A 14673-nucleotide genomic window follows, 5' to 3' on the forward strand; every position below is an offset into this window, starting at 1 on the left:
GGGGGCTGGCCCCGCCTGCATCGCTCCCGGTCCCACCCCTCATCGCTCCCGGTCCCACCCCTCATCGCTCCCGGTCCCACCCCTCATCCCTCCCGATCCCGCCCCTCATCCCTCCCGATCCCACCCCCCATCGCTCCCGATCCCACCCCTCATCGCTCCCGATCCCACCCCCCATCCCTCCCGATCCCACCCCTCATCGCTCCCACCCCTCATCCCTCCCGACCCCACCCCTCATCCCTCCCGATCCCACCCCATCCCTGCTGCCCCCACCTCTCCTCTCCCCGTTTTTCACCATTTCCTTGGTGATTCCCGTGCCTGGTTGGAGCGTCCTGGTCTCACCATCTCCACCTGGGACGGCAGCAGTGCCGGCCTTGCTGGAAGCTGGGCGCAGGGAGAGGCTGATCCCCCCAAACCAGGGCCTTTTGCCAGCTCAGTGCCAGTTCCAGTCTGGTAAAACCCTGCCCTGGTCCGGCTGGGCTGGCTGGCTGCGGGGAGGGGGTGCTGGCAGCTCCTTCCTGGTCCCTGACCGTAATTTGGGGGTGCTCAACTTCCAATCCGAGGGGTCCTGACCCTTTGCAGCTGCCCCCCACACGAGCTGCGGCTGCACGGGGACAGCAGGACGGGCCACCCTCGCCCCCGGGGGCTGGCACACACCGGGGGGAAGCCCCTGCGTGTCCCCCCCGGTCACAGCCGTGTCCCACAGTGCCTGCGGGGCCGCAAGGCCACCCTGGAGGAGCTGCAGTGCGTCCACAGCGAGCGCCACGTGCTCCTCTACGGCACCAACCCCCTCAACCGCCTCAAACTGGACAACGGGAAGCTGGCAGGTGGGTCCCCATCCCGCCATCCCCCGGCCCTGCTCACCCCCAGCCCTGGGAACGGCTCCCAGCAGCTCCCCTGGATGCTGGGCCCAGCCTGGCATCCCCAGCCCCATTTTCCCAGCCCTGAGGTCCCCACTGTCCCCTCTCTCCGCAGGGATCTTGTCCCAGAGGACATTCGTGATGCTGCCCTGCGGAGGGGTGGGGGTGAGTGCTGCATCCCTGCCCCGGGTTTTGGGAGGGGTGGGGGTGAGTGCTGCATCCCTGCCCCGGGTTTTGGGAGGGGTGGGGGTCAGGACTCCATCCCTGCTCTGGGTTTTGGGGCAGGGCTGTTCCTTTTTGGCCCCACCGGGGGTCTCAGAGCAGCTCCCGAAGCCTCCAGGCTGCCCAGGTGGGGGGGGTTGATGGAGGTGTTGGATCAGAGCTGCTCCCGGTCCTTGGAAGGTCTGAGCATCCCACTCTGGAAGGGGATCCTTGATCCAGAGCTCCCTGAGCCGTTCCCAGGGCATCAGGAGGGGCTGGCAGGACGGGGGTCCCCACTGAGGGAGGGCAGCGGTGACATGGGGACAGGAGCTCGTCCCTTCTCCCCAGCGCTTCCGAGGCCTCTCCATTCCCGGCTTTCCCTCCTGGTTTCTCTGCATTCACTGCCTTCTCCTCTCTTCCTCTCCCTGTCCCTGTCCTCTCTCTCTCTCTCTCTTTCAGGAAGGGGCTCCCTCGGTGCCTTCCTGCTGCCTCTTCTGGTTCTGCTCCTCTCCTTGCCCCCCGTGCTGGGCACCAGCTCTGCTTTCCCTGCTCTGCCTCCCCTTCCCTGCTCTGCCCCCCGCCCGTTCCCGGGGCTGGAGCTGCCCCCTCTGGGCACGGGGAGCTCACACATGGCCCCGATCAGAAGAGACTTTGAGTTTTCCGGCTCTGACGTGGTGCTGATCAAACCAAGATGTTTGGTTAAACACTAAAATAAGATAAAGAAGGTAAAGGAGGGGGCTGGGCTGGGGCTGTGGCAGGAGGAGGATGTGGGGTGGCCCAGTGGCACCCAATGGCACAGGACACCAACCCCTGACGGGTGAGGCTGCGACTGAGATGTCCCCTGGTGCTGTGGCCCCAGCTGAGCAGTGTCCCCCCTTCCAGGTGGACAGTGACACCATCTGGAACGAGCTGCACTCGTCCAACGCTGCCCGCTGGGCCGCTGGCAGTGTCACCGAGCTGGCCTTCAAGGTGGCCACCAGGGAGCTGAAGGTAGGTGGTGGCTTGGGGGGGTCCCAGGGCTGCGTGCCGCTGGGGATGCGGTGCGTGTGTGACCCTGGCGGTGGCAGCTCTGACCCCTGACCTTTGCTCTGTCCCCAGAACGGCTTCGCCGTGGTGCGGCCGCCCGGACACCACGCCGATCCTTCCACGGCCATGTAAGGCCCCTCCCCGAGGCACCTGGGCAGCCCCAAAAGCAGCTCCTTGGCTCAAAACCAGCCCCCAAATAACCCCCCCGGGAGCCATCCCTGCCCAGGCCCGGGGGAAGGGAAGGGGGCTTGGGAAGGGCCCCGGAGGTGACTCCCACCCCTCTTCCCAGGGGATTCTGCTTCTTCAACTCAGTGGCCATCGCTGCCAGGCAGCTGCAGCAGAAGGGGAAACTCAGCAAGATCCTCATTGTGGACTGGGTGAGTCCTGTCCCCTGTCCCCAGCACATCCCTGCCCTCCCCAGGACATCCCCAGGAGCCGTGCCCGCTCCTGCTCCTTGTGGGAACGTGGCTGGAACCCCCCGGCGTTGTGGGGCTGGGGGAGCAGGAGCAGATCCTGGGCTGGGGGACCCAGACCCGCCTGGTTTTGGCCACGTGAGGCTCTTGGGCCACCCTGCAGCTGTCAAAATCCTGTCCCAACGCCCTCCCTGCAGGACGTCCACCACGGCAACGGGACCCAGCAGATTTTCTACAGGGACCCCGAGGTTCTCTACATCTCCCTGCACCGCCACGACGACGGGAATTTCTTCCCGGGCAGCGGAGCCGCCGATGAGGTGAGAGGGGGCTCTGGGGACCAAGGGGACAGCAGGACACGGGGGGCTGAGCAGGGGCAGTGCGCTGGGGGCTCGCTTCTCATCCCTCACCCTGCCTGGGCCACCCGGCTCCGGCTGCAGATCCCAGCACAGGGATGGAGACTGATGGAAATGGCAGGGAAATTCCACTGGTTCTGGCATTGCTGGGCACTGGGCAGGGGGCCAGGACCCCCAGCCTGCTTCCCGTGGCACGGGACAGGGGCTGGGACCCCCACCTGCCTCCCCCAGGCCTGGCAATGCCAGAGCCAGGCCCTTCCCTCCATCCCTGCGGACACATCCCGGCCTCACCCCTGTCCTTGCTCCCTCACAGGTGGGCGCTGGCCCCGGCGAGGGCTTCAATGTCAACGTGGCCTGGGCTGGAGGGCTCGACCCCCCCATGGGGGACCCCGAGTACCTGGCTGCCTTCAGGTATTGTCCCCACATCCCCCCTGCCCGTGTCCCGTGCTCCACGTGGGGCTGACCCCACTCTTTATCCCCCTTTTCCCCCTCAGGACCGTGGTGATGCCGATCGCCCACGAGTTCTGCCCCGACGTGGTGCTGGTGTCGGCCGGGTTCGACGCGGCCGAGGGCCACCCGCCCCCCTTGGGTGGCTACAAAGTCTCTGCCAAGTGTAAGGAGGTGGCTCGGGGCGGGATGGCCCCCGTTGGGGACGACCCTCGGGCGTGGCCACTCCAGGGGGAACCACAGGAGATTTTGGGGGCTGGATTTGGGCAGGGGGAGGTGACGTTGCTGGGGTTGTCCCGCAGGTTTTGGCTACATGACCAAGCAGCTGATGAGCCTGGCGGGGGGGGCCGTGGTGCTGGCGCTGGAGGGGGGCCACGACCTCACGGCCATTTGTGATGCGTCCGAGGCCTGCGTGTCCGCCCTGCTGGGCCACGAGGTGAGAGCCGGGGCTGGACTGGCACTGACCCGGTGCCACCGCCGCAGCCCGGGCACAGCCCCCCGTGACCCCCCTGTCCCCCACAGCCGGAGCCGCTTCCGGAGGAGAGCATGAGGCAGAAGCCCAACGCCAACGCCGTGCGCTCCCTGGAAGCCGTGATCCAGGTCCAGAGTGAGTGTCCTGGGAACGGGGGCTGGGGGCGCATTGGAAGGGACCTTAAACGTCCTCACTGGGCATCAAAGGTCCTGGGGGGGACGGGTCCCCATCATCCTCCTCCTCACAGCAAGGGGGGCCCAGGTGTGCATTCACTGCAAGGGGAGCCCAGAAACCTGGGCCATTCCTGTCCTGGGCCATTCCTGTCCTGGGCCATCCCTGTACTAGGACACTCCTGTCCTGGGCTATCCCTGTCCTGGGCTACCCCCTGTCCTAGGACACTCTTGTCCTGGGCTACCCCTATCCTGGGCCATCCCTGTCCTGGGCCATCCCTGTACTAGGACATTCCTGTCCTGGGCTATGCCTGTCCTGGGCTACCCCCGTCCTAGGACACTCTTGTCCTGGGCCACCCCTGTCCTGGGCCACCCCTGTCCTGGGCCACCCCTGTCCTGGGCCATCCCTCTCCTGGGCCACCCCCATCCTGGTGTCCCGCAGCCCCCGATGTCCCTCCCGCAGGTAAATACTGGGTGGCCGTGCAGCGCTTCGCCTCCAAGCTGGGCTGCTCCTTCCTCGAGGCTCAGCACCACGAGGCCGACGAGGTGGAGACGGTCACGGCCCTGGCGTCCCTCTCGGTGGCCGTGATGGTGGAGAAGAGGTGACATTCCTGGGGTTCTCCCGTGCCGGGGGTCGCTGTTGGGGGGTGGCAGCAGGGCAGGGCAGTGTCCCCCTGCCCTGGGTGAGGTTCTGGAGCTCAGGTCCTGGATGGGCTCCTGGGAAACCCGTGCTGGGCTCTTCCCAACTGAAAACCAGACCAAATCCTCCTGCCGGGGGGCTGGGGGGTGTCAGCTCCTGCCAGCAGGGTCCCCTCCTGTCCCCTCCCTTTTGTCACCGTCCCTGGGTCCCCGCAGGAGCGGGATGTGTCCCACGGGCCTCTCACGGGTCCCGTTCCCGTCGCAGGGCACAGGAGGAGCCGATGGAGCAGGAGGAGCCCATGAACCAGTGACAGGGACGGTCCCCGGGCGTGGCCGGAGCCCCGCGAGGATCCCGGTTCCCGTTTGTCCCCCTCGCTCCCGAGGCGCGGCCCTGGACGGGCCTGGACTCCTGGAAGGGACATTCCCGCATCCAGCGGTGCGGGACCATGGAGAGCCCCGAGCCCGGACCGTGCCCACAGCCCCCCACCCAATTTTGGGACCCGGAACCCCTCGGGGGAGGGGGTGAAACCCCCCAGCCCTGCGGCACAGACCCCTTGCTCCCGGGAAGGGACGGACATTGGGATGGACGCTCGAATCACTCATGGGACGGCTCCCAGAGACCCCCCCCCGTGCCTGGGAGGAGCATCCCGGGGTTTGCTCGGGGGTTTGGGATCTCCGTGCCCCTGGCTCCCCTTGCCCTGCTGGGGCCCAGGGACGGAGCGGCAGCCACAGGGGCTGGGGGCTCGTTGGGCACGGGAGGGTTCGGAGCATCCTGAGGAAAGTTGGGAGCATCCCGAGGAAAGCTCGGAGCATCCCGAGGAAAGTTGGGAGCATCCCCGGCGAAGGAAGAGCGCGGCCAGAGTGTGGGCAGTGCCCGGGGGGGCCCCTCCGGCCCTCCCTGCCCACTGCCCCCAGCGCGGCCCCCGGGCCCGGGGCTCTCATTTGCACTATGGACCCTGGCAGCGCTAATGTGAACGCGACTCCTCTTCCCGGGGGAATTCCGGGAACAATCCCCCCTTGCCTTGAGCCCTTTCCAGCGCCCTGAGGCGCTGCCTGGGTGTCGGTCCCTCCAGTCCCAGCCCCTCTGCGTTCCTGTCGCCCCCTGAGCCCCCTCCCCAGCCGAGGTTCCACAGTCCCCGCTGGGCTCTGCTGGCTCCCCCAGGGATGCCCGAAGCCCCTCGGTCCCGTCCCCGTCCCTGTCCTGGGGTGACAGGGGCAGAGCCAGAGCCTCCGAACCGAGGGCTCCATCCCCGTTCGCCTTTCCCCGTTTCCCGCAGCCCCAGGGCCCCGCCCCGAGAGCCTTCCCTGCATCCCGAGGGTGTTCCCACAAGGAGCGGGCCCTGCTGGGGTGTCCCGGGGCTGGGCTGGGCTCTGGGGACGGAGGGGACACGGGCCTGGCTGAGCTGGGGGTGGGGACAGCTCCGGCTGCGGCAGCGGGAGGAGATTTTGTAAAAAAAACAAAACAAAACAAAAACAAAGGAGAAATTGAAAAAGAAAAAAAGCCTTCGGAGGAATCAAAGCCTTCGTGTGTCCCGGGCCGGGGGTCCCATGGGGGGTCCCGGGGTGGGGGTCCTGGCAAGGGATGGGGCAGGGGATGGAGGGACCCCCCGAACTCCCACCTGCTGGATTTTAGCCGGAGGAATCCACCACGCACGGACTTTTTGGGGGCTTTTTCCCCCAAAAAAAGGGGGTCAGAAGGGTTGTTAGGATGTTTCGCTCATTTTAAGGGCTTTTTGCCCATTTTAAGTCAATACAGGGATTTAAAAAAAAAAAACCAAGATGCAGCAAAATATTTGAAAATATTTTTTTTAATATATTTTACCTTTTTAAAAAAATGTTTTTGGTTTGAAACCGGAGTCTCACTCCACAGATGGGTCTTTGCCCTTTAATTATTATTTTTTGAAAGAAGATTTTAAGTTCCGAAGGTGATTTCATTTCTCAGCTGTAAAATCCCTCCCGTGCGGCGCTGAACGAAGCCGCCACAGCCCCGTTTTTAACGGAGTTTCTGATTTTTTTAAGCACCTCCAGATTTTCTGGAAGGCTGCAGTCAACTGCCCGGAGCAGGGAATCCACTCCCACTGCATGTAAAAATTGGGAATTGGCTGGAAAGAGTCACTCTGGGCCTTCCTGTGGCTCCGTGGATTCTCTGATCACAACTGAACTCCTCTCCCATGGAGTATTTGGGGGCTCAGGCCCATTGCAGCCTCCCTGAGAGGGATTTTTCCCCCTTTTTCTGCCATAACAGGCAAAAAAAACCCCAAACCCTGATTTTCTTTTGCCTGATTCCAATAAAAGCGGTGCAGCGAGGGAGGTGCAGGGGGGACCCGGCAGCGCCATTTCCGTAGGAAACACAAGGATTGAACCCTGGAAAAGTCCCCCGAGCTTTATTGGGGTTGTTTTGGGCACCCCCAACACCTCCATCATCCCCTCCCTGCCCTCTCCGCGCCCTCAAAACAGCCCAAACCCCCTCAGAGTTCCCAAGATGGCCCCAAAATCCCCCATTCCCGCCGGATCCGTGTCCAGCCTCCACTTCTGATAAATTCAGAGGAATTGCGTGGTTCCACCAGGGCGTTTTCGAGGCCCATCCGTGGGGCAGGAGTGGCTGGGGGGTGCCTCAGGGGGTTCATGAGCCCCCAGATGCCCCCAAATCCTTGCCATGCTCCTCCATGGCAACACAATCCATGGGAATGTCCCGGCGCAGACCCTTCGGAGCGGGATAAAAGCACAGGGACCCCCGAGGTCCTTGGAGCCAGCGCGGGGGGCTCCAGCCCTTCCCTCGTCCTGGAGGAATTGTCCTGCCCGGTCCCGGCCAGAGGCAGCTCCAGGAGGCTCCGGGAAGGACTCGGCTTCCCGGCAGTCCCGGAGGAGGAAACCGGGATCATTCCTTACCTGTGAGCCCACAATAAATTACAGCCCCCAGAGTTCCTCCGGCAGCTCCGAACCAGCTCCTCCCAACCCAAACCAGCTCCTGCTGCGGCTCCCTCGGGCCCATTCCCAACGTTCAAGGGCTGTCAGGGGCTTTGGGGGTCGTTCCCTCCTCTCTCCGGGGAGGCTCCTGGGGTTTTTCGGGTGCTGGAGCCGCTTCCACCGAGGCGGAGACCTGGGGGGAGACAGCAGGGTCAGGTTGGCCTCAGCCCAGCTTCCCAAAATCCTGCAAACCCATCCCCTGTGGAGCCAGCGGGGAAGAGCCGCCCTCGGCCGCTGCCTCCAGAGCTTCGCCTTCCCGGATTTCCCTGGAGCCGCAAGGGATGTGCCTGGAAACACCCCCACACCTGAGCCCAGGAATTAAAAAACCCAAAATCCCAGATTTTCCTGCCGATCTGATCTCTGGGAGCCCCTTGGGAGCCCTCCCGGAGCCGGGGCCGTGCAGGGATGGCGGATCGGGAGCCAGGCTGGAGGATGGAGCAGGGAATCGGCTCCTGGGAGAGCTCAGGAACGGCTCCAGCAGCTCAGGGGGCAGGAGGGGATCGATCCCTGCGGGGCAACGGCTTCGCCTTCCCAGCCTTGGTGCTCCCGGTGCCCCCGGCGCTCCGGGCTCATCCCATCCATCCCCTCCCGCTTTGTCCCCGGCCATTTCCTCGCGCAGTCGCCGAGACCTTTCCCTCTGGAGAGGGATAAATCGAACTCTCCAGGAATTCACCCCCGGGAAGGGCTGAGGCAATGCCGGGGATGGGGGACAGAGGGGAAAATGCCCCAAAGGCTGATGTGTCCCAAGGCTGAGCCCGTGGGATCGACGATGGGCACATCCAGGGGCAGCCAAAATGGCCAGGCAGCACCATCTCAGCCCAGCCCATGGAAAAATGGATCAGCTCCCCTCGCTCCCTGAGCCCAGCGAGGTCTGATCCCAAAAAACGCACTCCCGGCGGGATTTCAGCGGCTGCCGAGGGCTGCGGGAGCCTCCGGAGGGTTGGACAAGGTTTAACACCAAAAAACCCTCAGAGGGGGGATTTCAGGGCTGCCCGAGGGCTGCGGGAGCCTCCGGAGGAGCCCAGCCCTGCAGGATTTGGGATGGAGAAGCCCACGGAGCTCCCCGAGCCCATCCTCCCTGCAGCATCCCCACCTCTGTCCCCAGGAACGGGAATTGATGCCGGGCACGGGCGCTCCCGAGCGTTCCCGCAGCTCCCGCTCCCCCTCAGCTCCCGGGTGCCTTCCCTGACAGCCGGGATGAAAAACGGGCTCGTTCCAGAGGCATTCCCGGGGCCGAGGCAGCTCCAGCGAGCTCCGGCTCCTTGCAGGGGCCATAAACCCGGAGACATTTCCACGTTCCCGAGGGCCGGATCCGTGATTTTATGTCTGGATTAATTTTAACTAATCCTGAGCAGTGCAGGGACCCTGCCGTGGAGAGCAGCTCGCTCTCCCTGGGTGGTTTTTTCCTCTTTTTAATGAAAACATGGAGGTTTTTGCTGGAAAAATGAATCCAGCAGCTCCAGTTGTGCCTTTGACAATTCCCTGCGAGCAGCCCGGGATTTTGGGAATGTCCCACATCCCTCATCCAGGGCGGCTCCTCCTGCCCCTCCAACATCTCCCCGTCCATCCCGAGTGGAAACGGCAGCTCTGGGAAGAGCAGCTTTGGGGGAACCCTCTGGCCTCCAAACCTGCTCCGTGCCAGGAGCCAATCCCAGGAGCACCGACTCACCCGGGAACAGATTTACTGGGATTTGGGCAGCTCCTCACCTCTCCTGAGAACTCAGCCCCAAAGTGGGGGTCCCGGACCACCCTGGCCAGTTTAACCAGGGGCTGGATCCAGTTCTAAGGGACTGATTCAGGGCGGGAAGGGATCCCTGCTTTCCTGCCGGCTGCAGAGGGATCTGGGAGCAGCTTTTAAAGCAGCTCGAGATGGATTTCCTGAGCTGGGAAATAGGGAACAAGGAGTAGGGAACAGGGAACAGGGATGGGAGCTGTTCCCGAGCTCCCCCAGTGCCCCGGAGCAGCGAGGGGTGTTTATAAATAAAAGCAAATGAAGCAGCCGCCAGACAAAGCCGATTCCAGGCGAGAGCAACAGTCCCCAAAGGGAAGATTTATCCAAGGTCTTTCAGGAGAGACAATTAAGTGAGGGCAACTCGAGAGAGGCGATAAATCCAGGGAGACAAATGAAGGGCAAGGAACATCAGCCCTCGCGGCTCCGCCAGCCGCTCCCCCCGGCAGTTCCAGCTTCCAGCCTCATTTTCTCCTCCAGCGGGGAAAGAAACCATTTTAATGTGCTCAAGACTCTGCCGAGAAAAGCTGAGCTGGGGGGGGACTTCAAACGTGATTTCTGTTGCCTGAGGGCTCCATCCCTCTTTCCCCGGCTGATGTCTCCCGGTTAACGAGGGCACATCCACATCCAGCTATTCCAGCCCCCTTTGATATTTAATAGCCCGAGTTCCACTATCCAGGGGCTGCTTTCCATTAGGAAATCCCAGCCCCGTTGCGAGCGCCGGGTTCGTTCCCTCCCGGGAGCCTTCCCAGCCCGGCACCGCTTCCCCCACGGCCCTTCCCTGGTTTTGGGGCTTTGCTGGGAGAATCCCCGTCCCTTCCCCTCCCGGCCCAGCTGCGATTGTTCACCGGGACCTGAAAACGCTGCAGGTTGGCCCAGGGAGGGGGATTCCCTCCCCAGCTGGAGGATGGAAGCACGGAGCCACTCGGGATCAATTTTAACGGGAATGATGATCCCGCTGCGCTCACGGGAGCTCTCCAGAGTGACTGAAGGGTCTTTAATCCCTCTGTTTATCTCGGGAGCACAGCTCCTGCCAAGAACTCGGCTTAAATAAACAGCTCTGCGAGTCAGTGACGGCCGCGGAGCCGCGTCGGGTTCTGCACGCAGAGGGAGCAAAAACGGGTCTGGGGGTGCCGGGGAGGGGGCTCAGCCTCCCCCACCTCCCCAGGGCAAAGGGATTTCAGTCAGGCTTTGCAAAATTCGGGATGAAGCCAAGCAGCTTCCCTCTCCTTTGGGAGCACCTCCAGAACACCCCCAAAACTGGAGAATCCAGCCCCAAACTGCCAAACCCAAAAGGGGGTGCCCAGAAGAGGGTGAGGGGTCCAGGGAGTCACGGGGAGCTCAGCATATCCACTGGTCCTGGAGGATTTTGGGCATCCCAAAGCGAGGACAAGGGGCCACATGCTCCTCCTCTGGCCGGCCCCAAGGGGAGGTGACCCTGGTGTCACCCAGCGAAGGGCAGCGCCCAGCAAGGACAGGATTTAATGTCTGAAACAGCCCCCAGATATTGAGATCTATACACGAATTTAGCAAAGTGCCAGATTTCCTGCTGGTTAGGAGGGATCGGGCTGGGAAAGGGAGTTTCAAGGTGGCCCACCCTCGAACGAAATCCCCTGGGAGATGCTCAACCCCTGAGCCACCTCTGGCACCTCCACGGCCTCGAATTCGGGGCAGTTCAGTGCTCGAGGAGAGCCAGGAGGAGCCCTGGTGCTGTCTGGGGGACAGCGGGGCCTCTCGGGAGCTGGGCTCCCATGAGGCGTCCCTGGAGCTCCCAGCTTGGGAATGTCCTCTGGAATTTTCTGCTCCTGCTCTGTGGGAAGTGCCAGCGCGTCGCCGACTCCTCTCCTCCTGTTCCTGACTCCTCCCGGCCCTAAACCCCTGAAAATTGGATTATTCCCCTCTCAGCGTCCTGAAGGACACTCGGGGGGTGGCTGGATGGAGCTGAGTCCATCAGACTTCCCCATGCAGTGCAGAATTCCCGCGGATCCAACGCGATCACGGATCCCATCCTGTCTGCAGCGCTCCAGGAGAGGAACAGGGGGCAGCCGGGCAGGCTGGAGGACATGAGGCCACCCCAGGGCAGGGTGGGTTTGACTCCTCAGCAGCCCCAGCACGGCCAGGACGGAGTTTGGGAATAAATCAGATTTTTAGAACCCCCTTTTAAACCCTTCCTGCCGCTGCTCTGGAGCAGACCCTGCTGAGTGGGATCAGCTCGGAAACCACCACCTCCTCCCGCTCCGGGGTCCGGTAGGACAAATCCCTCGTCCCTGGAGCGCCGAGCGGGGATCGAGCCGCGGGGACACGGCGGTGTCCCGGCCATACGTACCCGGCTCAGTGGGACGCCGACATAGACCAGGCGCCCTCCATCCTCCACACGGAGAAGGCGTAGCTGAGCCGCTCGTGGGCCAGGAAGTTGCAGCTGGTGGCGACCTTGTGGTCCAGCTCGTCGCTCTGCAGCACCTGGCACAGGAAGTCGATGTAGCGGGCGGCCAACTTGAGCGTCTGGATCTTGCTGAGCTTGTCCGAGGGCAGCGTGGGGATGATCTTGCGCAGCTCCGCGAAGGCGTCGTTGAGGGACTGGGTGCGCTGGCGCTCGCGCACGTTGGCGATGACGCGCTGGGCGTGGGCGTCCTCGGGGGGCTGCGGGGCCGGGCTGCGCCGGCTGCGCTTGCCCTGCGGCGAGGGGGCTCCGCCGGGGCCCTGCCCGCGCTTGCGGCCGCTCTTCTTGGGCAGCCGCTCGGCCTCGTCCTCGCTGGTGGCCGCGCTGCCCTCGGGGGACTCCGGGGAAAGGTTTTCCTCCTTCATCTCCTCGGCTCCCTGGGCTGCGGAGGAGCCGGCGGTGGCTCCCGAGGCACGGCCCGGAGCATTCGCCCTCGGGGCTCCCCGGGCGCCCCAAGCCCCGCAGAGCCCTTCCAAGGAGCTCCTTGGCTTTTCCTTTGGGCCAGGAGAGGAGGGCGCTGGGATGACTTCGGGAACGGCTCCTGCTGATAGGGCGAGCGGGGCGGGGGCGGACCAGGCGCAGACCAATGCAGGGGAGCGCCAGCGGCTCTGGAGCTTATGGGTTCCAGATTTCCTCTCTCCCTCCCCACCGCCACCCCCGAGCCCTCAGGCACAGATGCTCCGGCTGCCGCCCGGATGTCGGGAGACGTTCCCGGTGCCAAGGGAGCCCCAGCCATGGAGCTCAGCGGTGCCTTTTGGGGGGGGTTGGGCCTTTTTTTGGATTATTTTTCAACCCAGTTGACCCCACAAAGAAATATCCCCTTGTCTGGGGTGGAGGAGGAGACTTTCACCTGTGAGGGATGTGGAGCCACAGGGGCTGCAATGAGCGATTCAGGAACTCCCAAAATCCAAAGGAAGAAGCAACCAAAGGGAGATCGGCATCCGTAGGGCTCTTGAGGAGCGGCTTCAGCCAAAATGAGCTTGAGTTTGTGTCCATTTGTCCATCCACCAGGCCATCCCTTCATCCATCCATCCATCCATCCGTCCATCCATCCATCCATCTGTCCATCCCTTCATCCATCTATCCATCCATCCCTCCCTCCCTCCCTCTCCTGCCTCCATTCCCAACATCCCACATCACCCTCATCACCCTCACTCATCACCAAATCCCTGTCAAGTAAATCCAGCAGCTCCTGGATGGAAGGGGAAGGGGAAGGGGAAGGGGAAGGGGAAGGGGAAGGGGAAGGGGAAGGGGAAGGGCAGGACCTCTCTGCTCTCTGGGGCTGAGAATCCCCTGGGAGGGTGGGATTGGGGCCAGATCTGGGGCTCCAGCAGTGCTGCCGAGGGCTGGGGAGCTGCCACCAGCTCCAGCTGAGGCTCAGGCTGTGCCTGGCCTTTATTCCTTAATTAATTCTTTTTTTATTGTTTTCCTTTTAAAAGAAAATAAAATTGTATTGAATTTCGCCGAGAGAGCGGTTCTGGTCGGGGGAGGGGAGGTTTGGGATCGGGGCTGGGATCCCAGAGCAAAGGGAGGAACACAATGAGCTTTGAAGTGCAGGAAGGAGCAGCCCCACACCCCAAGGGGCTTTTGTCCCCACATTTGGAGGGTTTGCAGCTTCTCCCTCAAACATTTCAATTTGTTCTTTCAGTGAGTGTTTTTTCGGGAGGATGTTCATCCAAACTTCTCATGGAAAGGTCACGAGGCACCAAAGTGGTTTCAATAACTCCTCCAGCTCGCTGGGGGTTTTTCTGGTGCTGCTTTTGACACATCAGGGAAAATTTCAGGCCTTAAAGGAAAAAAACCAACTCAGCCAAGGCCAGCTCACTTGACTCAGGGAGAAGTCACCAGATGGGAGATTTGAATTCCCAATTCCCACCAATTCCCGGCCCCTCTGGACACGTCCCCTCCTGGTTTTCCCCCAGCCCCTCACATCCATCACCCCTCAGGAAGCTTTGGGGGGGTCTTCAGGGGAATCTCCTCCCAGGGGACAAGGGACAGGACAGCAGGAAACAGCCTCGAGTGGTGCCACCAAAGGTTTAGGTTGGATAGGGGGAAAATTCCTCCTGGGAAAGGCTGTCCAGCCCAGAGCAGGGGAGGAGTCCCCATCCCTGGGGGGATTTAAAAGTGGAGGTGGCACTTGGGGACATGCTCGGGGTGGCCTTGGCAGTGCCAGGGAAGCGTTTGATGCCTTCAGCGGGTTTGGTTTTGTTTTGCTTTGTTTGGGTTTTTTTTTTCTCCAAGCTCCTTTTCTTTGTTCCAGAGGACAAAAATAATCCCCGTTTCATCCCGCGTGAAAATAAAACCAAAAAAAAATGAGGATAACGCTGATAAATGGGGAACATGAAAGGGAGCCAGGAATAGCCGCTGCCCCTGGAGGCCGGGAAGCGCCTTGGGACCCGCAGGTTTTTCCAGTTACGGCGGCCTCGAGTGGAAACAGCTGCGGGGCGGCCAAAAACACGGAGCATCCGCGCCGCGTGTGGTTGCCGTGGCAACCGCGGGGAATTTGGGGCGCGGGGATCGGGCTGGGAACGGGAACCTGCGGGGTGCTTTGATCCCGGGCTGATGGATGGCCCCAGGATCCTTTTTCCCAGCCCAGTGACCTCACGCTCCCGGAACGCGCCGGGATCTGTCAGAACTCAGAGATGTCGGCAAAACGCGGCCGCTCCGCGCTGCCCCTGCGGGGTCAGGGGGGGTTGAGGGGGTGCAGGGGGTCCCTGGGGGACTGGGAGCGATCCCAGTGTTTTCCCCAAGGATGGGGTTGGGATGAGCTGCGGGATGAGGCGAGGGAGGGAGCCCATGGGTGCTGCCCCTCCCAGGCCGGGCCCATCCTGTTCCACTTAATTCCAACACGGAAAATTCCCCTTTTTCTTCCCCATCTGCTCCCATCTGGCCATCAAAGGGGTGAAGCACCAGGAGCGGGGTCTCACTGCCAGGAGCTGTCCTGAGTTCTCCCAGCACG

The 14673-nt window shown here is 62.7% G+C and overlaps 2 protein-coding genes across 7 annotated transcripts in view; one reads left to right on the forward strand and one right to left on the reverse strand.

Moving 5' to 3' along the window:
* The window catches only part of HDAC7 (histone deacetylase 7), a 56516-nt gene extending 50452 nt beyond the window's left edge, over positions 1-6064 (forward strand). For all 6 annotated transcript variants that reach the window (XM_048327457.1, XM_048327459.1, XM_048327456.1 and 3 more), the window contains exons 14-25: positions 704-824; positions 973-1022; positions 1941-2048; positions 2157-2212; positions 2374-2461; positions 2695-2814; positions 3164-3261; positions 3345-3463; positions 3600-3733; positions 3820-3904; positions 4403-4541; positions 4844-6064. In XM_048327457.1, the coding sequence (XP_048183414.1) occupies positions 704-824; positions 973-1022; positions 1941-2048; positions 2157-2212; positions 2374-2461; positions 2695-2814; positions 3164-3261; positions 3345-3463; positions 3600-3733; positions 3820-3904; positions 4403-4541; positions 4844-4889 (1164 nt within the window). In that variant the 3' untranslated portion in view covers positions 4890-6064. The remainder of the gene's footprint in view (positions 1-703; positions 825-972; positions 1023-1940; positions 2049-2156; positions 2213-2373; positions 2462-2694; positions 2815-3163; positions 3262-3344; positions 3464-3599; positions 3734-3819; positions 3905-4402; positions 4542-4843) is intronic.
* Positions 6065-7590: 1526 nt separating this feature from the next.
* On the reverse strand, positions 7591-12745 carry LOC125337666 (twist-related protein 2-like). Its single transcript, XM_048327610.1, has 2 exons — positions 11601-12745; positions 7591-7678 (listed from the first exon to the last, which is right to left on the reverse strand). Exon 1 carries the CDS (start codon positions 12077-12079, stop codon positions 11606-11608), a length of 474 nt encoding a protein of 157 aa, XP_048183567.1. The 5' UTR covers positions 12080-12745; the 3' UTR covers positions 7591-7678; positions 11601-11605.
* Positions 12746-14673: the final 1928 nt, after the last annotated feature.

Source organism: Corvus hawaiiensis, chromosome 24 (assembly GCF_020740725.1).
Source record: "Corvus hawaiiensis isolate bCorHaw1 chromosome 24, bCorHaw1.pri.cur, whole genome shotgun sequence".
NCBI classification, from domain to species: Eukaryota; Metazoa; Chordata; class Aves; order Passeriformes; family Corvidae; genus Corvus; species Corvus hawaiiensis.

Excerpts from the sequence above, each read along its gene's own strand:
- LOC125337666 (XM_048327610.1), bottom strand. The coding sequence starts at position 12,079 with ATGAAGGAGGAAAACCTTTCCCCGGAGTCCCCCGAGGGCAGCGCGGCC.